The sequence below is a fragment of the Pteropus medius genome, unplaced genomic scaffold (assembly GCF_902729225.1).
Source record: "Pteropus medius unplaced genomic scaffold, Ma_sr-lr_union100, whole genome shotgun sequence".
NCBI lineage: Eukaryota > Metazoa > Chordata > Mammalia > Chiroptera > Pteropodidae > Pteropus > Pteropus medius.
This window is the reverse complement of record NW_024350924.1, coordinates 11,685,341-11,707,840: the sequence shown is the minus strand read 5'-3', so window position 1 is coordinate 11,707,840 and position 22,500 is coordinate 11,685,341. Positions and strand designations below refer to the sequence as shown.

The following is a 22,500-nucleotide window of genomic DNA, read 5'->3' as shown; positions in this document are numbered from 1 at the left end:
GAACCAAGATCCAAAGGGTTCTCTGACCAGGGGGAGAGATAGCACATGGCAGTACTTAGGGGTTTCGCTCTTGGTGTGACCTAGTCATATAGAACACAACCACTCAGCAAGCATTCCAAAAGATTTATTTTACAAAAGAAAGGTGGCTTTGAATCTGCCAAGTTCAAAGAAGGAGGGCACAACTTCAGTTCTGGATAATCCACCTGTATTTCATTCAAAGCCACTAAAAAGGAAGAACATAATAAAATTGTGAAACCATAGAGGAATCGACACCTAAAAGCAGTTCTATCCAACCAAAACACATTCCACCCAGAGGACTTTTGGGTTGAGATTTCCAGAAAAACCTAACTTCGTGCAAGCCAAAGGGCCTCTCAACTCTACCACCTATTTTTTTCTACTATAATTTAAATTTCAATCACCTGATCATGTGGGCAATATCCCAGTTGGTCTCTGCAGACAGTGGTCCCTCTATTTCAACACCTTTTTCAGTTACGGTGGCGATTTGAAACTGGAAGAAAGAAGCTCTCAATAAAAATGCCCAACCCCACATGAAAGGGTCAAGTAGAGGGCCTTCCCCAACATGAAACGGGCCAGACATGAAGCAACCTGTTCTCCAGAGCTCAGATGCCCCAGGCATTTGCAAGTGTCCGAACCTGGCGATTAGAGCCTCAGCCCCTTTATTCGCCCCCTCCTCACCCGGTTGTACGAGCGGGCATCCCGATAGTACAACACTCGCATGCAGCGTTCCACGAGCTCCCGGGCCTCGGTCTGGCTCAGCACTGGCTTCTTCTCCAGGATTTCTCGCAGCAGAGGCTAGGGAGATCAGGGGGTGAAAACATGAGGGGTATCGGGCTGAAGACCGATTTTGTAATATGCACAAATGAGTGGGAGATGACATTCCACCTGCTGCCACACCATAACTGACTGACTGTGCTCAGACCTAGGGTATCCTCTCCACATGGCTACTGACGCCTGAACATACCACTCACGGCCTCTGGACTGCACAGAGAACCATCTGCCCAGCAGGAGGGACCCTAGCCTGTTCCTCACGTCAGAATTTCAAGGGAAGGACAACCACACAACCCACTAACCCCCACTGCCTACTGTCTTCCCCTCTCTCCCACCTCTCAACTGACTACTTACCTGAGCCAAGTATGCACCGTAACCAGTGGCCACCGAAGGAGCTTCATAGGCAACACCAAGCATGTCCACGTAACCCAGAAAGCTAACAAGACACAGTAGGTCAAAGAACTCATTTCACCTTAGGTTTACGTACCTTACCTGGAAGATGGGACCGTGGGGTCTGAGTTGGAAGTGGGATTTACTTAGGGGTGAGGGACAGACACTACGGGGCACTTGAGGTTAGGTTGTGAAGGAAATAAGTTATATGTATTCAAGTCAACCTCTCTCCGTCGGAATGGCCTCCGATGACGACGGTGTTCCACAGGGGGTTCATCTTGGAGCGGCGGCTGTACATGGCCCTGGTCAGCCAGGAGTGAATGGCTCTAGGGCTATAGCTGTGCCCATCTCCCAACAACTCCTCATCGATCCTTCGAATTAAATGGTCGTGAAAAAAAGGAGAGCATAAAAGTCGCCCCCGATTTACACCCGCAAACGTGGCAAGTTGGCTGCTGCACGCACATCTTCCGCCCCAATAATTCTCCCTGTCCTCTGCTGCAGCCTCTTAAGGGGACTTCTTAAGGGATAACGAAACAGCGGATCCCCAGTTCTCTAGCTGACTTACACCATCTGGCCGAGAACTTGCTTCAAATACTGGAAATCGGCGTAGTCTCCGGAAGCGCCCAGCATGGTGCTGTCGTTGACTCGCATGATGCGAGAGATGTTGCGGAAACGCGCCAAGGAGCCGTAGGAGCCCAGCATGTCTGCGGCAATCACCACTCCGCCGTCGAACTTCACGCCTAGGACCGAGGTCCCGGTCACCATGGGGTTCCTGGACAGAGAGACGGAGGCCTGGAGGGGAGGCGCGGGGGACAGCCGAGTCCCATTCCGCGCAGGGGGTTTCGCTGCGAATGTTCCGAGGCTCCTGTCATTCCCCGGGCCTCGGCACCCGGAGCTCCCCCTCGCCTTCCCCGGCCCTCGGAACCCGCCGGTCGCGCCAGGCCCCACCGGCCATCCCCCGCGCAGGCCGAGGCGCCCAGGGCTTACTGGGTGCGCGTAATCGGACCCCGATAGAACGCGGACCCGGGGTCCACCGAGGAACCCAGAGTGGGCGGAATGCGGTAAAACTGCCCGGGGGCCGGACCCCCAGCCCAGAGTCCGAGCCGCGACTCCCCAAACGCTTCCATCTTAGTCACGGTAGCAGAAGTGCAAGCGCTTGCGCGGACGGAAGCGGAAGTGATCCTTAGGGCCACGCCCCTCTTTTTCCTGCAAGCCGCTTCCAGCAGCCATGTTGGTGAGGTCAAGAGGACCCTACCACGGTCCTGGGGGGCGGGGACAGCCAGATAGTTGGAATTGGGCGGCGCGTGGTGTCGCAGTGGAATGTGGACTGGATCAGACTGTTCTGAGGCACAAATTCAAGGAAGAAAAGGGTGGTGTGGGAGGTAGGAATGGGGGTTCGCTTCAGGACACTGACCCAGAGGGAGAAGGCGGAATTTCTCCCGTCTTCGTTGGGTCCATAGTAAAAGCCCCACATGAAACTAGCAGTAAACCAGGATCTCTTATGTTTGTACGGTCGTGACTTATTTTATTGAGCTTTGCAGTTGTTAAGTTTTTTACAAATTGAAGGCTTGTGGCAGCCCTGGCTCAAGCAAGTCAGGCGCGCCATTTTCCCAACAGCATTTGCCTACTTCGTGTTTCTGTCACATTGTGATACTTCTCGCAATATTTTAAACTTTTTCAGTATTGTATTTGTTATGTGATCAGTGAATTCCGATAATACTATTGTAATAGTTTTGGCGGGGTGCCACGAACCACTCGCATATAAGACTTATACCTTAATAAACGTTGTATTAGCTGTGGATGCTCCACCAGCTGGCCAACCCCACCCCCCCCACCCCCGGGGACTCCCTGTTCCCTGAGATACAGCGATATTGAAATGAATGACCCTGCGATGGCCTCTTAAGTGTTCAAGTGAGAGAAAGAGTCACACAGCCTCTTACTTTAAATCAAAAGCTAGAAATGATTAAGATAAATGAGGAATGCATCTTAAAAGCTGAGATAAGCCCAAAGCCAGGCCTCCTGCGTCAGACAGTCAAGCTGTGAATGCAGAGGGAAAGTTCTTGAAGGAAATTAAAAGTGCTACTCCAGTGAGTACTACCTAGGCCGTGTGTTATAGACCATTGCTCATAGGCCGCAAGCCTGTACAGCGTGTTAATTTACAAAAAACAGTTCAAACATTTTTTTGTATTCTTCCTTTCTCCCCCCGTTGTACTGTATCACATTATCAGATCACACAGCCATTGTACTATAATCATTTCCTCTGAACCCCACTTTATTCTTGGTTCTGTAAGTATATGTGTGTATGTGTATATGTGGATTCGAATCCAGGCGGTTAGCTTCAGACTCCACGCCTGTGACCCCTATGCTCGGATGTCCTAAGTCACATAACCTTAACAGCCACTCCTGGAGACAGGTTGTTTTGCGTTTTGTCGTTTGGGGCCGGCCAACACACATAGCCGTCTTTATGTTTCTTGGGGGAACGGAGCCTGCCCATTATGGAATTAAAGAGGTCACACGCTCACTCTCCCAGGTCCCTTTGCAGATAAGAGCAAGCAGGTGACTCGGTCTTGGACAGCCAGGTGTGCCCAAGGAGGACTCTGACACGAGGGAGTGGGGACGGTGGAGAGTGGGCTCCGTTTGATGAGGGGGAGGCAAGAGCGGGAGTGGCAGCAGTGCCGCGGAGGCGCCAGGGTCCAGCGTCAGCAGGGCTGCACTTGACTTTGAGGTCTGAGGGGCAGAGGCGGCGTCTGAGAGTGGGTCTCAGAGAAGCAGGGACAGGCGCTAGGGCTGCTCTGAGCAGCGGTTCAAGCCCACCTGCCCCCGGGCCTCATGGCTCGGGGGTCCAGTGGTGCTTGACCCAGGAGGCTGTGACGAGCAAGGCCCAGGAGAGTCTCTTGGGGTGGCCCGAAGGGGTGTCGAGGCCAAGCCTGCTTCGGCAAGTAGCAGTTCTTCTCTTGGTAGGGAGCCTCTTGTGACAATCTGATGATGAAAAATAGATCTGTTCTTTTAATTTTCATTACACTGATGAAGAGTTTTATATTCAAATCTCTTCCTCTATGAATTGCTTCTTTGTAGTCTTTATACTTTATTTTCTTTATGTGTTTCACTTTTTAAAATTTGAATTTTTATTCTCTAGTTTTCATATTTAAGCTGATATGAGATAGTGGATGTACCTTGATTTTCTTCCCTATCAATAAACTTTTTCCAATACCACGTACAACTAAATATCCTTTTCCTTTGTCTACCTTTGTCAAATAATAAGTCCTTAAATATACTTAAAATTTGTTTGTAGGCTCTGTTTCAGTGAGCTAGTGCAGTACTTTGTAATAAATTTTAACATTAAGTAAGGCAAAAAAAAAAAAAAAGAATGACACCCTAAGAAAGTTTTTAGAACTTTCACAGTAATTTCTATGCATTGATTCTTCCATATGAACTTTCAAATAATTTTTTCCATTCCTTTATATATGTGGGGATTCCTAATGGAATATAATCATTAATTTGAGAAAAATCAACATTTTTATATTAAATTTTCCATCTAGAAATATGGTTCACCTTTTCATAGAGTCATTTCTGGATTTTTAAAGTCATAGTTCATATTTTTCCTCATATAGATCATGGATGTTAAATTTATTATTTTTTAATAATTTCGTGAACTTAATTCATTACATCAAAGTAAGGGAGAGAGCCCATAGGATCGCATCATTAGATGTCCCCCAAAAGCACTTTATGAACGTCAGCAGCTGTTCCTAATAACATTCTGCAAAATAGGAGTATAAATGGGAGACATAAACATCAGAATGCCTATTTGCCCCAAACCAACAACAAAGATAATTGCTGAAGTATTCAAGTCAGGAGCTAGACGTGGAAGCCCACCGTTGCAAGTGTTCCCTTTTCCCCACATCCTCACCAACACCCGCGACTTCTTGTCCTTTCGATAATAGCCATTCTCACAGGCGTGAGGGGATAGCTCATTGATTTGCCTTTCCCTGGCGATTAGTGATGTCGAGCATCTTTTCATGGACCCGTGGGCCACCTGATTGTCTTTAAAAAAATGTCTGTTCATATCCTCTGCCCAATTTTAATTGGATTGTTTGGGTTTTTTGATTGTTTGTTTGTTTGTTACTATTGAGTTGTATGCATTCTTTATGTATTTTGGGTATCAACTCATTAACAGGTATATGATTTGCTGATATTACCTCCCATTTGTTAGGATGCCTTTTCATTTCCCTCATAATTTTCTTTGCTGCTCAGTAGTTTGCTTCTTTTTATTGCTGGGTGATCTCCCATGGTGTGGATGTACCCGTTTGTTTAATCATCTGCATATTGAAAGTCACCTGGATTGTTTCTTTCTAATTTTTGGCCATTATGAATAAAACTGGTATAAACCTTCCTGTACAGGTTTTCGTGTGTGTTGTTCTCATTTTGGCAGCTGATCCTGACAATATGGCTGGTATTTCTGGCTTCCCTTTCATCCGTTTGCGTTAATAACAGCTAACATTTACAGAGTGTTTGCTACATGCCTGATCTTCTCCTAAGTGCTTTACAAGTATCACTTAGTTCTAAATAACCATTTGAGGTGTGAACTAGTATTGTCCTATTTTACAGGTGTGGCAACTAAAAATGGACATAGGTACACAGCCGGAACGTCTTGGTGCTCAGATTTGAGCCCAGGTAGTCCGGTGCCAGGTCTCAGCCTCTAAACCACTAAGCTGTACAGCCAGGTCTTAAGATGGCCACAGTTCTTTCCTTATGGAGTCACCTGAACCTTCAGTCTTGGAGGACCTGGACACTCGATTATCTTGCTTCTGCCGTTTTCGACTTCTGTTCACTTTAACCATTGGGCATGGGGGTGCAAGGTATCCCTGGGGTGTCCCCCTCCTGACCCTGATGTGTAATAGCAACCTGTTGTCTCTAAATCCTCACGATCGCTCACCCTAGCTAACACTTGTCCTCCTTTTCTGCCTGTTCACTCGATGGCATAAAAAGCCCCCAATAGCCAGGTGACTGTCTCAGGTTCCAGTTCAGTGGAATTACCGGTGTCTCCTCTTTGCGGGCGACGCCAGCCTCGAAACCAGCTGAGCCCAGAGTTGTGGAACTGCAGGCAAAAACGTGACCGAGTTGTTGGGGGTCATATGGAGAGGCCGCACTCCTGCTCCCCTCCCACGTCGCATGGGGCACCATGATGGCACCCGGGGTGTCCACATGGTGGCAGCGGCTGATGTACGGAAACAGGGGAAAATCCAAGTATGTAACTGCCGACCGGGAAGAACACATTTCTGCCCCCTCCTGTTGGACGAGAGCTGACGTAAGTACCCTCCCCCAGGTGGTGGCCTGGTGTGGCTTCTGTGAGCCAAGTGGACCTTCAGTAGCAGGCCCCGCCGGGTCGGACGTGAGCAGCGGGCCATCCCGCAAAGGCCACGCGCTGCCTGTGTTCTTGCCGCCATGGTCATTTCGTTCGCGGAGCATCCTGCTGCCCTCCTGCGGGGGCCGTTCGCGAACCTCCCTCCCAAGCCCTCTGACTGTCCGTCCAAGTCGGCCGGCCCAGCCCACCCACCAGCCCTGCTCAGAAATCAGTACAGATCTGCAGACCGTGACGCGATCGACTCGAAATTTTGCCCATTAGAGGATTTTCCTTCTTGACTGCCTCCCAGGACCATCTCTCGGAAGGGCATTATTTATTTTTAAATAAAGAGGCACTTACTTATTAATCACCCGCATTTAAGGAAAGGGCTGCCGATTCTCTAGATTCGGAAGTGAACACCTTAATTACAAAATGCCACGTTTAAACCCTCTGCTTTGGAAGCAGGCCTATGTCTCAGGCTTGGCTCCCTCTCCTTAACTAAATCTCTACTTTCTTGGCTACAAAAACAGACAAAACAAACAAACAAAAAAACCCAAACTTCTGTTTTCACAACTTTTATAACATTTTTTATTGTGAAACCACAACTAAACGGACCATCTGAGCTGCTTTTTAAGTGTCGGTTCAGCCATGGGCTTGTGCAGCCATCTCTAGAACTTTCCTCGGCTGGGCCCTATTGCTGCAATAACGACCCTTCGTACATGCCAAGTGCCATGTAAGGGCTTTACAGATTAAGTTGATGAGTTTTCAAAACCATGTGTGAGGCCAGATAGTTTTATTTTCTCTCTGTTAGAGATGAGGAAACTGAGGTACAGCTAGGGCACCAATTCATGCAGCTAGGAACTGGTAGAACCAGAATGCAAGCCCAGGCAGTCTGGTTCTAGAATTCTTGCTGTAACTCTTAATAATGGGACACTCCTGGCTAGCAACGGTGTGTGGTGGAAAGCTACCACCTATAACACAAGACGGAATGCTTCTGTCCCGAAGCCATGGGAATGCAATGAGGAAGGTGACACCGGTCCACAAGACAGGGCAGGCCAGGGCGCTGTGTGGCTTCTTTCTGCCGTCAGGGTGTTCTCAGCCTCTACCCAGGTCTCCTTGAGGTTGAGAAGCCTTGGGGCGTGTACGACCCTGGGCCTACTAGATGATGGCCTTGGGTCTCAAAGTCACTTGGGGTCCCATGTTTGGTTTCTTTGGGGACCCAGCAGCTCACAAGAGGCTCTCTACCAAGAGAAGAACTGCTACTTGCCGAAGCAGGCTTGGCCTCGACACCCCTTCGGGCCACCCCAAGAGACTCTCCTGGGCCTTGCTCGTCACAGCCTCCTGGGTCAAGCACCACTGGACCCCCGAGCCATGAGGCCCGGGGGCAGGTGGGCTTGAACCGCTGCTCAGAGCAGCCCTAGCGCCTGTCCCTGCTTCTCTGAGACCCACTCTCAGACGCCGCCTCTGCCCCTCAGACCTCAAAGTCAAGTGCAGCCCTGCTGACGCTGGACCCTGGCGCCTCCGCGGCACTGCTGCCACTCCCGCTCTTGCCTCCCCCTCATCAAACGGAGCCCACTCTCCACCGTCCCCACTCCCTCGTGTCAGAGTCCTCCTTGGGCACACCTGGCTGTCCAAGACCGAGTCACCTGCTTGCTCTTATCTGCAAAGGGACCTGGGAGAGTGAGCGTGTGACCTCTTTAATTCCATAATGGGCAGGCTCCGTCCCCCAAGAAACATAAAGAGGGCTATGTGTGTTGGCCGGCCCCAAACGACAAAACACAAAACAACCTGTCTCCAGGAGTGGCTGTTAAGGTTATGTGACTTAGGACATCCGAGCATAGGGGTCACAGGTGTGGAGTCTGAAGCTAACCGCTTGGATTCAAATCCCGGGCTCTGCGACTCACTCACTGGATGACTCTGGGCCAGTTACTTCCCTTTTGTATGCTGCAACTTCCTTACCTGTAAAATGGGCACACTAAGAGTACCTGCTTCCTGCTCTTGTCTGATCTTGGAAGCTAAGCAGGGTCGGGCCTGGTTAGTACTTGGAAGGGAGACCACCTAGAATACCAGGTGCTATAGATGTTTTTTTTAAAAAAAAGAGTACCACTTCACAGGCTTGTAAGGATTAAAAAAAAAAAAGAGTACCTACTTCACAGGCTTGTAAGGATTAAAGCAGAGCATGTAAAGAGCTTAGAGTAAAGAGCACAGAGTAAGCTTTTATGTGAGGGTGTGCGGTTCGCTGATACTCAAAGTGCTTAGGCAACACCTAGACCACATGGCACCTTTCCCTAGTGAAACCTGCTGCCATAATTATTTTCCCTGCTTCTTGCCAACGTGGCCAGGTACTTCTGTGGACCACATCCCAGAAGGGGGATTCCTGGGTAAAACAGTATGCACAGGTTAAGCTCGGGTAGGTATCGACAAATTAAGTTGTTAATAAGGCCCCAGTTGACACCCACCAATCCCGAACGAGCATGCAATACTGGATTTTCATCTTTAAAATTTTTGCTCATCTTATAGGAGACAGGGTTATTATATTTGTTCACTATTTCCATTTTTACTTTTATTTATTTATTAAATTTCTTCATTAGTTTATTACTTGGAAAACCACCTAGCTTAAGAATATTGGAAAGGCTTATCACTAATCCAGCTTTTTCTACTAACGATGTACATACAAAGGTAAGAAGTCTTCCCCAATTAATTTACAATTCAGAGTAATTCTCACGGAATCTCACTATTTCCATTTTTAAATTAGGCAGGTACTTCAAGCCTACTATGAAAAATTTTAAACTACACAATTGAAACATACTACAAAGAATAAAAATTGCATACTATTAATCCAGGTCCGCAGAGGTGACGGCCGTATTTCCATTTGGTGCATTTGGCATGATAAAAGAAGCTTTACAAATTCTCTACAAATTCTCTTCTATAAACGTTTAACCCTGTGTACTTAATTTAAATTAATTACTAACATAAATTATTCCAATTAATTTATTAAAACCGTATGGTTTAACTAGCCAATTTTACAGATAGCTTTAATTGAATGGTCCGCCGTGGTCTCCTCTGCGCATGCGCCAGCCGCGTGACTCGTGGGTTTTGATCTGCTGTCTCTGAAAAGCAGCTCAGTATCTCCTCAAACGGGATAGGACCAGTGTGAGCTGGTTTTGCAGTTACAAAATGGCAGGTGCAGGAAGGACTTTCTGACCTGCTCCTGAAATAGGTCGTAAAGCCACCAGGGGCCTCACCTGAAACTTTAAAGATAGAAGAAAAGGCATAAAGGAGCAGTGGAAGCGACAGAATGTGGCCGAAGTGACCCCGCCGTTTTGGGGATGGGCCTTAAAAGATCTGAAGCTTCCTGCTTGGAAGCTTTTCTGCTTGGAACACTCCTTGAAACTTGGCCATCACGCTGACAAAACTCAAGCAGCCTCGTGGAAAGGCTCACGTGGATGAGAACCGAGGCTCTCAGCTGACGGCCTCGCCTGGACGTCTGGCCAACATCACCTGCCAGCCATGTGGACCGTGAGGAAGGCCACTGTGATCGGTTATCTCAGCACCCTAGCCAATGCCAGGGGAAGAAGAATCTTCTAGTCAACCAGCAGCACGGCGAGAAATAATAAATTGTTATAAGACCAAAAAGAAAAAAAAGGTCCACCGTGTGATCCTCTGGCCATCAGCATGAGCGCCCTTCCCCCCACACTCCCTCTAGCCTTCAAGAGTATCGATCTTTTTATTTTGAAAATAATACCATGCGTTTTCACGAGAATTTCTCTCATTGCCTCGTGTCAGCTGTTCACCTTTCGTTTTCAGATCCGTGGACTATTTTCCTTTTGTGTCATTTGTCTTTCTCTACGTGACTGGTCGGTGACCTTCGCGTGTCGGGAGCAATCAGTATTTTTCAGTTTAATCTTCTTTAAACTCTAGGTTCTGAACAGACTTTTGTTAAGGCGAGGGAGGAAGTCCCACAACATTCCTTTCCCGCGTTTCTACACGTGGCTGCGGCCCTGGACAGAGTCTCCTGGAAATAGCAGCTCAAGCCGTGGCGTGTGGGAGACAGAGGATTCAGGACAGGCACTGAGGCTCTTTCCCGGGCCTCTCTCTGATCCCACGTGGAACTGAAGACGCATCTCCCAAAGCCTCGGGTGTTCGGGTCTTTCTGGGAATCTAGAAGTATCCCCTGTCGTCTTCTCAGGTAGCATCTTTGTGCTGAGGTGACAAAACACAGGTCCTGGGCTCCCCAGCGAAGGAGAGGATTTGTTCCTACCTGTCCTGAGCCCTCATAGAGAAACTGACTCAGAGAGATGGCTACAGGGACAAAAGGTCCTTCCAGCCTCAAACAGAATGGCTTTTATTTTCCTTTGAACATTTTAATTACAGTATTGCGATGTGTCCAAAATTGAGACTTTATTAAGGGTTTTGCTGCATTAATTGGGGACATCAAGCAAGACTGATGGAACTCTTTCTTAAAGGGCTCTTAACTGAGAATGTGCAAGCTGAGTGGGCCTCTATAAAGGTGGAGGTGGCCGCATAAAAGCCATTTTATGGCCCTCGTCTCAGCTCTTCTGGAGCCAGGCTTGGCCCAGGAGGAAGGCTGAGGGAGGGTGGGGGTGATGGCAGACTTCTGCCTGTAACCCTGTAACCGATGTTGCTGATACCTCTTCTAGACCACGAAATCGGTTTTCAAACCCACTTCACCTTTCTTCCTGCAGATTAGACAAGATACGCATTCCGTCTGGGCTGACCCTTCTTAGCTTCAACGAAATCGGGCTTCAGGGCACTTCCCTGTCTCGCCTGTACATTAGAGAAATTGAAGAGATTTATCAGAAGAGACAAATGGAAAGGTCGGGCTCCTCCTCAGGTCTTGATTCAAATAAACAACGTGTAAAACAAAAACTCGAGACGGCAGAGGCTCTCTGAACACTGAGCGGATGTTTGATAACAGTAAAGACATTGATTTGCATAGGGGTTAGTAGGGTGATGCGGTTCTAAAAAGAACATTTCTGGAAGGGACGCATACTGAAATATTAATGCGAGACGGAGTATAACGTCTAGGGTTTGCACGAAAATATCCAGAGTGGAAGGAGGCCGGGAGGTATAATTTTAACCAGGTGGGTCATGAGCTGATTTTTCTTAAAGGTGGGAGGTCTACCTTCAGGCTCCTATCTTCTGTGTCCTTTTTTATTTATCGAACTTTTCCACAGAGAGGGAGATTCTCTCTCTTTGTTTCTTCTCTCTCAAGAGATGGGGATAAAGTGGCCAAGAAGGTCACGCTTGCCTTTAAACTGTTCTTTCCCCTCTTTAGTGTCTCCCTTGCCCGGGTCCTCAGGCCACGAGCTACTCAGCGCTGTGCACTAGAAGGCACGCGTGCGTTTGCTAAAACCAGTCCTGCTGGTGGGGCTGGGAGCTTAACGCCCAGGGTGAGTCCTGCAGCCCTTGGGTGAGAGGGGGCCACCCCCTAACACCAAGAAAACTGGCAGGGTAAGGTGACTGGGGGCGGGGAAGGAGTCCTCCGGGTGCCTCCCAAACCAGACCCTTTGTGGGAAGCCCCGGCAAGGGACACGGACCATTTCTTATTTTCTTTGTCTTCTCTGAGCTTCGCCTTTGCCCTGAGCGGCAGGCGTGAACTTGGCATTGGTCAGGGACTGGGAGGTGCTGCGAGCAGCTGGATCAATCAGCGAAACTCTTGTCTCCTCCATCTGAGATGAAGAAAAAGTGACTTATCTCTGCAGGTTTGCCACATGAGGACCTGAGCTCACTGCTGGTAACGAGTTCTCAGTAAATGCCACTTTGTCCTTCCAAGGGTGTCAGGGCTCAGAAACGCTGCCTCGCTGGTGAAACGTCACCCTAGCCGACCAGTCCTGTGCAGGCCACCACAGCCTGCTGCCTGATGTTCTACAGTTTGTGTACATTTGCGTGTTGTGGGGTTTTTAGTCGTACGTGCCGTACGGTTGCATGCGAATCCTGACCCATATATACCTGACACCCTATTTAATGTTGCACACTTGGTCTCCCCTCCACTCCCCTGTTTACTTGATTATTAGCTGTCCCCCTTAGAATGTCATGTCTGTAAGGGCAAAAGCTTTGCCTTGTTCACCACTTCCCCTACCAAAACCAGTGCTCCAGAAACGTTTGTGGAGTGCAAGATTGAATGAACGAATGAATGAATGACCATGCACATATGTGTTTTCTCAAAGGACAGAGCAGGCAGGTTGGTGGGACAGCTGCAGGGTGAAAGGGACCAGGGCCAGTCCTCCCCAGGATGGGGTCCCACGGTGGCCCTCACCTATACCATATATGATTGCTCTTCTTTTTATATAAATATTATGATACTGTATATATATATATATACACATACACAGCTTTATTTGGGGTGTTGGTTACAAAAGTAATACATGCTTATTTTTAAAAAAAAATACGGAACTACAGGTGAAAATGGAAAATCAATCTCTTCTTCCTGTGCCTCTGCAAAGGCAGCCACGGTTAGCACGTGGAATTACAGCCTCAAACTTTTCCATCTCACAGGCCTCCCCGCCCCCCCCCCCGCCTCCCATAAAGACTTCATAAAGCTCTGTTGGGAGGCACCTGTGCATTTGTCTCCCCATTTCAGAGTGTCTCAGGACAGAGACTTCCAGACACAGGACACCACGTCTTCCCTATTCCTTCCCTATTCCCGCCCGCTTCCCCACCAAAACAGACAAAGCAGAACACACGAGAAAGAGCACGGACTGATAGGAAAACCGTGAGCTCTGGAGCCAGATGAATCAGTATAAATCCTGAGGCTAGGGGAGCCGTGGAGGAGCCCCTGGGACCAGCCAGGTCAGAGCACGGGGCGCGAAACACCCTGTGACAGGACGGACTGGGACAAGCCAAATCACCCCTTGGCTGACAGCTAAGTCTAGCGCTTTCGGTGAGAGTGTGGAGATGAGGTTTCTTCCTTCTCCAGGTCTTGGGCGTTGAGCTGCCTCCAGCAGAAAAGCAGGAGGGTGAGCAGCAGGTAGGAGCTGGAGCCTCCAGGACAAGGAGAACCAGAGAGGCAGGATGAAGGCGTCCATGGAGGCAGCCAGGACACAGGAGGCCGGCAAAGGGGAGGAAGCGCCCTCAGGGGCGCCCCTGTGGGGCAGCTGCACCCTGAGGCTGACTGAGGGAGCCTGGCTGACCCGCACGGCAGGATGCGGACACAAGAGAGAGCCCAAGGGGTGAGTGACTTGGGGATAAGGGAGGACCCCTGCCCTGGGCAGCCACAGAAGATGTTCCCTTGTGGGCATATGGCGCCTCACCCATGGGACCCAGGAGGACAGACCAGTTCGGCTCTCCTTCCCTCCACTCTGCTTCGAGAACCCCGTGGCTCTTTGAGCTGGCAATCTCAAGCCCAGACTTTGTCCCTTTCACTATAAAATAAAAAAGTCACCCCAGAGCTTTCTTCCAAGGAGATGAAAATGGCTCTGTCGTCACAGAATCAGCAGGTTCATCAAAGAGTGGGCAGGAGTCACCAGTCAGGCAGCCACCTTTGGGGAAAGAAGGAGCCTCGGCCCCAGGATGGAGACCAGTTTGCAGGGGATCACTTGTCTAGCCCTTCGAACTCTGGCTTCTCCAGAGGGGGGCTACCCCAGAGGGGTTAGCAGATCAAGCCTCAGGTGACTCTTCAGCAAGCAGTTGTCATGGAGTGTAGTGTCCGCGGGATGCTATACTCACAGGCTTGGCCAGGCTCCGCGCCCTGGCGGTCATCGAATCCTCCAGCTAGAGGACCCCTTCCTGGATACACAAAGACCCTGGAGGTTTTGCGACTTGTCATACTCAACTAGGGACAGTGGCATCATGCTGGCTGCCCATGGGCCCTGCTGCCCCACCCTGGGGAGCTGTTGGGGAGCCAGGCTGGGTCAGGAGGGCGAGGCCCCCCTCCCCCTCCCCTTCCTGAGGCTTATGAGGGTGATGATGGGCACTGAGGGCTCTCCTTCCATTTCAAAGCTTAAGAGGAAGAGATGGGGCCGGGGAAAGCGAGCCTGGACACGCTGCCCAGCCTGGTCGCTGCTGGGCAGCTGTGGCAGGAGGAAAGAGTTTGCAGGCTCTGGGAGGGGGTAGGATGGTGCCTGCTGGAGCACAGAAGTCTGAGTAAAGGCTGACGTTAGGGAGAGCAGCCCTGGCTGGGGAGGTAGGAGCACATGGGCCCACAGCCCTGGGTCCCCCTGAATGTCGGGAGACAGGTCCAGGTACAGACACAAGTGTGTGGAGGCTGGAGAAGGAAGAAACACATGCACACGCACGTGCCCACACGCACACATCACACAGGCGCAAGTCTGGACACAGACACACCAAAGAGATATGTGCACAGGCATAGGTGCCTGTGCGCACGCACACGCGCGCACGCACACACACACACACACACACACCCCATAACTCAGATACCAGCTGCCCAGGCCATGTGAGAGATTCCTGGCCAGCCACCTTTGCCAATTCCCCTGGGCTGCAGCCCTGGCCCTCCCACTGCCCCGCCCACCCCGCTGGTCAGATAAATCCTTTCCCTTTCGCCCTGGGCCCTGCTCTGCCTCCCAGTCCCGGCCTGCCTCAGACGCCAGCACAGCTTCCCTCCTGCGCTCTCTCCGGCAAGAACAAAGCCAGCCAGCCAGCAGCATGGGTAAGGAGGGGCTTCCGACCACCACAACCCCCACTGCCCACGAGGGGCTTCCGACCACCACAACCCCCACTGCCCACGAGGGGCTTCCGACCACCAAAACCCCCACTGCCCACCGCAGCCCACCCTCCAGGAAGTGAAAAAAGCCTGAGTGAGGGTGAGAGCTGGTTAAGGGATGGACGGCTGGACTCTGTTCAGCCGCCCACGCTCCGCCCCCACTTGTGCATTTCCCAGCTTAGCCAAAGTTCTGTACACACTTGGAGGCAAGGTAGAGGGACTTCTGGGAAGGGTGGCTCTGGGCTCCGTCCAGCTCCCCAGCTGCGGCCTGGAGTCAGGGTGCCTTTCCGCACCTGAGAAAAGCAGGTGCAGGGTACTTTGGTGTGGAACCTCTATGTCCCTGGCTGTTACCTCAAAAGACACAATCCTGATTTCAGTTCTGGGCCAACTTCCCCTGCAGGATATAGGGAACCCACGCCTTCCATGTCTGGGGCTGCTCTCCAGCTGCCCCGAATCACCAGCCACTTGGGGTGGCGGTGGGGTGGAGGGGGCCGATCAAGAAGCCCACACTCTCACTGGGGCCTGTCGCAGCAACCCCCACCCTGTCAGTCCCCGAAGGCTTCCTATCCCCCACGCATGGGAATGGATGTCAGACCAGGAGGAGTTTGGGTCTGGTTGGAGAGCTGAGGTCCTAGTCGCCTTGGAGCTGGCTCTTTCCTGGGCAGGAAGGATGCCCAGCAGCCAGCCTGGCACTGGGGAAACTTCACGAGCTTTCCTTGGGTTCATCTCGAAGCCAAGATGTTCAGAGACCTTTCCTGAAGGGGGGTACGGGGGGGCGGGGGGAGCGGTGATGCAGGCGGCACCTCCTCCTTCACACTGTCGCTTCTCAGTCTCCGTTTGGCTTGGCAGCATGCGCAGCTCTGTCTTCGTGTCTGGGGTGTTGGCTCGCCTTCCCGCTGTGTCCGGCAGCCCCCTCTCCTCCCCCTCGCCCCACTCTGGGCCCTGGCAGCTTGGTTGTTTAGCGACGCAAGTCTCCTTAACTCCTCTCTCTCCCTCAGCCCGCCCCCACCCTCGTCCTTAGCACCTAGTGGTACCTGGGATCCCCCTTCCTGGCAGGGCCCACCTATGCTGGTACAGCCCTTCGCCCTCCCAGAAGTACTGCACACAGTCTGATCTGGACTTCGTAGAACGTTATCCCCTTGTAGCAAATGAAGGGGCGAAAGCGGAGAGCGTGGGTGTCAAACGCGGAGCGTGAAACCTGGTTTCTGGACTCCAAAGCGCTATGGCTGCCTCTTGGCCTCCCAAGTCCTCGGTTCCCGCAAGCAGGAGGACCTGCTTCCTGCCCGAGGGCCTGGGCCCCGCACCAGCGCAGGTTCAACCTGGCTCCTCCCGGCTCCCCGTGTGCAGGGCCCCGCGGTCAGGACAGAGGCCAGACTGACCTTGGGTCTGGGCAGGGAGGGATGCCCAGTCCTGCGGCCTCCACTCCGGGGTTCCACTATAGTGGGGACAGCTTCCCACTATTCCTCGCCCTTCCTCCCGGTCAGGCCCCCAAATGCTGCCCCAAGCCTCCTCCCAGCTGTCCTCCTTGGCAGCGACTTCCCTTTCCAAGCAGCACGGCTGCTCTCTCCAGACTTCCGGGGTCAGGGGAGCCACACCCCCTAGCTCTGGGGTGCGGGCCTCTGAGCTCCCCCGAGTTGGGCCCAACACCCTGCTTCACAGATAATGGAAGTGGGGACCACCCAGGGGTGGAAACTGGTCTAAGGGTATCCAGGAGCTACCGGCCCTGCAGCCGTGAACTTTAGCTTTCTACCCCTTACCAGATCCTCTGTTATGTAATCCGGGCCCTGGCCGGCAGCCTGGAGTCAGAACCAGAGGGGAGAAAAGCAGGAAGTGTCCGCTTCCCTGGGAAAGACAGCGTTCAGGGGAGAGAGTGAACTGGCACCACGCTGGCTCCTCGGGGACAGCCAGGGTGCCCTGGCTGCAAACAGCAAGCACAGAGCTGCACACGTGCCTGCACTTTCGTGGTGACTTCTGCCAAAAGCCCGTGGTGGCCTTCTTATTACCCTCCTTTAATAGATGACATGGAAACTGAGACCAAGGAGGTTATGTGCCCGAGCTCCCCCGGTTAGTCAGAGACCAGCCGGGATCGAGACCCAAGTCAATGTCATAACCACTGCGCCCCCCAGTCTGCCCTGGGTGGGCCCTGTGGAGCGTCTGTGCACCTGCGGGTCGCATCTGCGCAGCTCTCCCGGCCACGTCCACACACTGTCAGGGCTTCGAGGGGCAGAGAGGAGGGGCGGAGGGCTGACGCAGCTGGAGCAGGGCGAGGACCTGGGACAGCGCATCTGCCCTGGCCGCCGGCAGGACGTGCTGCAGCGTGCGGGGAGCGCCCTCTCCCTCCAGAGCGTGGTCCAGCCAACACGCCCTGTTGTTTCCACAGCGGCGGGATGTGGCAAGTGTGGGCCCGGGTACCCCAGCCCTCTGGAGGCCATGAAAGGTAAGCGCTCAACGTCTGAGACCCCAGCACCCGGGAAGGGACCCCGCGAGCAGGCGCCCTCTACTGATGCCAGCGCCGCGGGGGGCGGGGATGGGGGTGGGGATCTGTAACCCTGGCCTCCACCCTCAGGCACATCCAGCTGACCCTGCCATTCCGCTCCAGCCCGCCATCCCCACTGTCTGCTCTCTACTCCCAGGGCCCAGGGAAGAGATTATCTACCTGCCCTGTATTTACCGAAACACGGACATCGAGGCTCCGGATTACCTAGCCACAGTGGACGTTGACCCCAAGTCCCCCCAGTACTGCCAGGTGAGGTGTAGCCCGTGACCTGTCCTCTAGCACTGGCCCTGAGGACGCCCTTCCCCAGCTCTATCCTAAACCCGCCCTGGGTCTGGCGGGGGCGGGGCGGGGAGCATACGGGGCGCAGGGGGCGCTGCCGGCTGCAGGAGGCCTCCGCGGAGGGGCCCAGTGGGTTCATATCCAGCGTGCGCCTGCAGCCAGGTCACAGCAAGTCCTGTGGGCGCCTTTTCCAAAAGCGAAGAGAGGCGTGGCCGAGCTAGCATGACCCTGTTCCCCCCACCCCACCCCGGTCCCAGGTCATCCACCGGCTGCCCATGCCCCACCTGAAGGACGAGCTGCATCACTCCGGATGGAACACGTGCAGCAGCTGCTACGCGGACAGCAGCAAGTCCCGCACCAAGCTGGTGCTGCCCTGCCTCATATCTTCCCGCGTCTACGTGGTGGATGTGGGCACCGAGCCCCGCGCCCCGAAGCTGCACAAGGCGCGCTCCCTGCCCTTGCCCCTCCGAGACCCTGTGGGCGGGGGACCAGCCCAACTCAGCTGCCTCCAGCTCTCGGGCCGGGTGTGGGCTCAGGAGCAGGGCCCAGAGGAGAGATGATTCAGAGCAGAGCTCCGGAGGCGTTCTGAGTGGTCACCAGCCAGCGCCATGGGGCGGGGAAATGGCGGGCAGGGAGCGGGGTGGCTTCTTGCTTTTACTCTGAGTGGGGAAGGAGCCATTTTTCCCAGGCAGGAGCCCAGGGCTCCCCTTCGGCAGGGGGCTGCTGGTGAGACAAAGCTGTCCGCGGGCCCAGGAGGGGCTTACGGTCCCACAGGGCTGTGAGTGTCTTCAAGACAGACCGGGGAGACGTCAGTGCTTTCCGGCTGGGGAGGTCGGCAGTCTCTCTGCCTCTCCCTTGCGGCTCTGCAGAAGTGACCAGACCGAATTTCTGCTATATTCCCACAGGGACGATTGTGTCCATGTTTTGAAGGAAAAGAGCGTGGTGTCAGCAGATAGAAATGAGCGAGAGAGGGAGTGGGGAGTGGGGACACCCAGCCCTGGAAGAGTCTGACAGCCTCTCACCCTCTCCAGGTCGTTGAGCCCAAGGACATCCACGCCAAGTGCGTCCTGGCCTACCTCCACACCAGCCACTGCCTGCCCAGTGGCGAGGTGATGATCAGCACCCTGGGAGACCCGGAGGGCAATAGCAAAGGTACCTGCTGCCACATCCGTGGGGGGGAGCAGGTCCCAACTGCTCCCTGTGGAAGAAGCGGCACAACCTTCCAGGGAAAACTGGGGGATGGGAGGGGCGGGGCTGGGTCTCATCCAATATTTAAACTACAGTCAAGTAACTTCATTGGTTTCGATCATTTCTATAAAGATGGGCCTTCGCCTATGAATTCACTTTAAGGTTATAATCGGAACAGTCTGCTGTGGAGGATGTGAGCACAGATACGGCCCCAGAAAACGCACGCCTCGAATGTCAGCCTTTGTGAATTCATGAGCAAATCTCACAGTCCTTGGGGCTCGTAATCCCCACATTCGTTGTGTCTTTTATGGTACGATCAGAGCTGACACTTATAAAATGTCTGCTGTGCAACACTCTAGGTGGGACCCACTGCACACCTGGTTGAAGGCGCTGACAAACGCAGGGGTAGGAGGGGGCGGCAGGCGATGGACTTGGAGCCTCACCTGGGGGGTGAGGGCTGGGGAGGTGCTGTCTCTACCGCCACCCTACTCCATGCCCTTCTTAGGGGGCTTCGTGCTGCTGGATGGAGAGACGTGGGAGGTGAAGGGGACATGGGAGCGGCCTGGGGGTGCTGCGCCTTTGGGCTATGACTTCTGGTACCAGCCTCGACACAATGTCATGATCAGCACCGAATGGGCAGCTCCCAATGTCTTCAGAGATGGCTTCAACCTCGCTGATGTAGAGGCAGGTGAGCAGTCCCCGTGGGCCGGCAGGAGCCTGGGCACACAGGCCCCGCTTTCTGCCCCCAAACCCCACTCTCCGGCACTCTCGTCTCCCTCGTGTGGCCCCCAGGCCTTGAGTGATGGCACAGGAAGTGCTTCGAGCTCTCGCTTCCTCCTCCCTCCTCATCCCTCCAATCCGTGTTCAACCTTCCGCCCCCGGCCAGGCCCCGGCCATGGCCCTTGCCCTCTGACCCCGATCCTGAGTCCGTTCACCGGCCCGTCTCCACCCAGGACGATATGGGAGCCACTTGAATGTCTGGGACTGGCAGCGCCATGAGATCGTGGAGACTCTGCCATTGCAGGATGGGCTCCTCCCCCTGGAGATCCGCTTCCTGCATGACCCGGCCGCTGCCCAGGGCTTCGTGGGCTGTGCCCTCAGCTCCACCATCCAGCGCTTTTTCAAGAATAAGGTGACATGTGCCCTCTGGCCCTATCCTCCCAGAGTGCTGTCCGCACCTCCGCCCGGGCTTCTGTGGGCATGACGTCCCCCCATCCCTACGAGTGACCAGGAGCCTCTGCTTGGCCACACCAGCCCAAACTTGGCCAGGACTGAGAAATCGGGCCACATACCTGCCTCTCCGCTCTCAGCTCTAGGCTAGTTCTTCCTTAACCCTAACTGGCCACACTCATTCATTCATTCATTCATTCATTTATTCATTCAAAAAACACTGTGCGAGCGTCTGTGTCAGGCACTGTGCAGATGCTGGGCACGTAGCCCCTGCCTTTGGGGGCCTGCGTCAGAACTAGACCCTAGTGGCAAGGAAGCACTGTAGCCACAGTCTCTCTGTAGGCAGCGGGCCCTGGGGAGACCCAGATCTGCCCGCACCCCCAGCCCTGACAACTCACTTCTGCCTCCTAACCCAGGGAGGCACTTGGTCGGTGGAGAAGGTGATCCAGGTGCCCCCCAAGAAAGTGAAGGGCTGGATGCTGCCCGAAATGCCAGGTGGGTACCCAGGGGACGGTGGGAATTGAAGGTCGACATTAGCCTGGGCACCGGGAGTGCTCAAAGCCTCTGGACCACTTGCCCGCCCCAGGCCTGATCACCGACATCCTGCTGTCCCTGGATGACCGCTTCCTCTACTTCAGCAACTGGCTGCACGGGGACCTGCGGCAGTATGACATCTCCGACCCGCAGAAGCCCCGCCTCACGGGACAGGTGGGCGCCCTGCCCGGACGGGGGAAGGGAGGGAGGAAGAAGAGAGGCTGCATGAGGAAGAGGGGGGCTGAGGGATGGTCTGGGCCAGGACCATGGGGAGCCCCAGCTTCCGTGGTACTAGGAGGGGTGGGGAGGAGGGAGAGGTCCAAATGAGGCGAGCTGTGCTCCCTGCCCGGTCCTCTGTTCTCTGCCACTCCCCACCCAGCTCTTCCTGGGGGGCAGCATTGTGAAGGGAGGCCCCGTGCAAGTGCTGGAGGACAAGGAGCTCACAGCCCAGCCCGAGCCCCTGGTGGTCAAGGTGAGGGTCTCTGCCTGCTTGTGGGTGCCCTCAGGACCCCGCTGGAGGAGTGTGGGGGAGGAGAGGCAGCGCCTGAGCACGCCCTGGTGTCCGGGTGTTGCCCTGGGGACTGACCCCTGGTTTTCCCAAGGGGAAACGGGTGGTCGGAGGCCCCCAGATGATCCAGCTTAGCCTAGACGGGAAGCGTCTCTATGTCACCACGTCGCTGTACAGTACCTGGGACAAGCAGTTTTACCCCGAGCTCATCAGGTGAGAAGCAAACAGCTTCGGCTCCCCTCCCAGCCCTCCTCTCCCAGAGGGGTCACGTGGCTTTCTGAAGACTCCTTGGGCACCCCACCTGCCCCCACAGTCCAGAAGCTGCTCGGTCCTCGTCCTCCGGACCCACCTGCAGCACAAAGCCCGGGGGAGGGGCGGCCCCCTGACCTCTCTCTTTTCCCCTCCTGATTGCCACCAGGGAAGGCTCTGTGATGCTGCAGGTTGATGTAAACACAGTAAATGGAGGGCTGAAGCTGAACCCCAACTTCCTGGTGGACTTTGGGAAGGAGCCACTCGGCCCAGCCCTGGCCCATGAGGCCCGCTATCCTGGGGGCGACTGCAGCTCTGACATCTGGCTCTGAGTTCACCCCCGAGTCTCACGCTGCATTCCGAGCCCTCCCTCCCACGGGTACCTGGCTTCGCTCTGCGCTCTCTCGGCCCCCACCCTCGCAGTGTGTCCTACCGAAGCCAAACCGAGGCCCTTGACATGCATTGGGCGGCGTCTCCGGATACCGACCACTGTTGTGCTTTGCTCACCCTGCTGTTTTCACATGAGCTCTCGGGAATTATTTCATCAAGAAATAAACTGATCAACCTATTCCTGAGGTCACCTTGTCTTTGGGGGTGTGGGGCCTGCGACTCCTCTTCTGCCGACGCTTTGTATCTTGCACGGAAAGGTGCTGAGGAGAACTCAGGGGTCACGGTGGCTAGTTCGTACCAGTGACTCCAGTATGATGCTCATGGTGCCAAAAATCTCACTTTTATGGTCAGACAGAACCTGAAGAATTTAGATGTGGTTGTCACAGGACACCTGAAGACAGAGAATGTCAGTTGATGTTCCTAAACATTTTTTTTTTTAATCTGAGCTTTCTTTTAATGAACCTAAAATCTCACCCACCACC

At 53.7% G+C, this 22,500-nt stretch overlaps 3 protein-coding genes and 1 long non-coding RNA gene across 5 annotated transcripts; 3 read left to right on the top strand and 1 right to left on the bottom strand.

The window, feature by feature from the left end:
* Positions 1 to 106: 106 nt before the first annotated feature.
* On the bottom strand, positions 107 to 2,350 carry PSMB4 (proteasome 20S subunit beta 4). Its single transcript, XM_039841617.1, has 7 exons — positions 2,167 to 2,350; positions 1,745 to 1,951; positions 1,404 to 1,550; positions 1,144 to 1,225; positions 697 to 813; positions 420 to 508; positions 107 to 223 (listed from the first exon to the last, which is right to left on the bottom strand). Exons 1-7 carry the CDS (start codon positions 2,304 to 2,306, stop codon positions 211 to 213), a joined length of 795 nt encoding a protein of 264 aa, XP_039697551.1. The 5' UTR covers positions 2,307 to 2,350; the 3' UTR covers positions 107 to 210.
* LOC120585247 (uncharacterized) lies at positions 2,310 to 12,360 on the top strand. The gene is made up of 3 exons (XR_005648283.1): positions 2,310 to 2,561; positions 11,227 to 11,482; positions 11,820 to 12,360. It is a non-coding gene; the product is annotated as an uncharacterized LOC120585247 (long non-coding RNA).
* A 2,639-nt stretch (positions 12,361 to 14,999) lies between these two features.
* Positions 15,000 to 22,197, top strand: SELENBP1 (selenium binding protein 1). Of its 2 annotated transcripts, XM_039841607.1 has the most exons (12): positions 15,001 to 15,149; positions 17,584 to 17,640; positions 17,837 to 17,949; positions 18,237 to 18,422; positions 19,011 to 19,131; positions 19,673 to 19,855; positions 20,121 to 20,299; positions 20,754 to 20,832; positions 20,924 to 21,045; positions 21,251 to 21,343; positions 21,474 to 21,592; positions 21,798 to 22,197. In XM_039841607.1, the coding sequence occupies exons 1-12, from the start codon at positions 15,146 to 15,148 to the stop codon at positions 21,958 to 21,960; spliced, it is 1,419 nt and encodes a 472-aa protein (XP_039697541.1). In that variant the 5' UTR covers positions 15,001 to 15,145; the 3' UTR covers positions 21,961 to 22,197. The 2 variants fall into 2 exon arrangements, with proteins under 2 accessions (XP_039697542.1, XP_039697541.1); XM_039841608.1 differs by lacking the exon at positions 18,237 to 18,422 and having other exon boundaries at positions 15,000 to 15,149; positions 21,798 to 22,186.
* On the top strand, positions 15,063 to 16,350 carry LOC120585243 (uncharacterized). Its single transcript, XM_039841609.1, has 2 exons — positions 15,063 to 15,174; positions 15,247 to 16,350. The coding sequence occupies exon 2, from the start codon at positions 15,322 to 15,324 to the stop codon at positions 16,222 to 16,224; it is 903 nt and encodes a 300-aa protein (XP_039697543.1). The 5' UTR covers positions 15,063 to 15,174; positions 15,247 to 15,321; the 3' UTR covers positions 16,225 to 16,350.
* Positions 22,198 to 22,500: the final 303 nt, after the last annotated feature.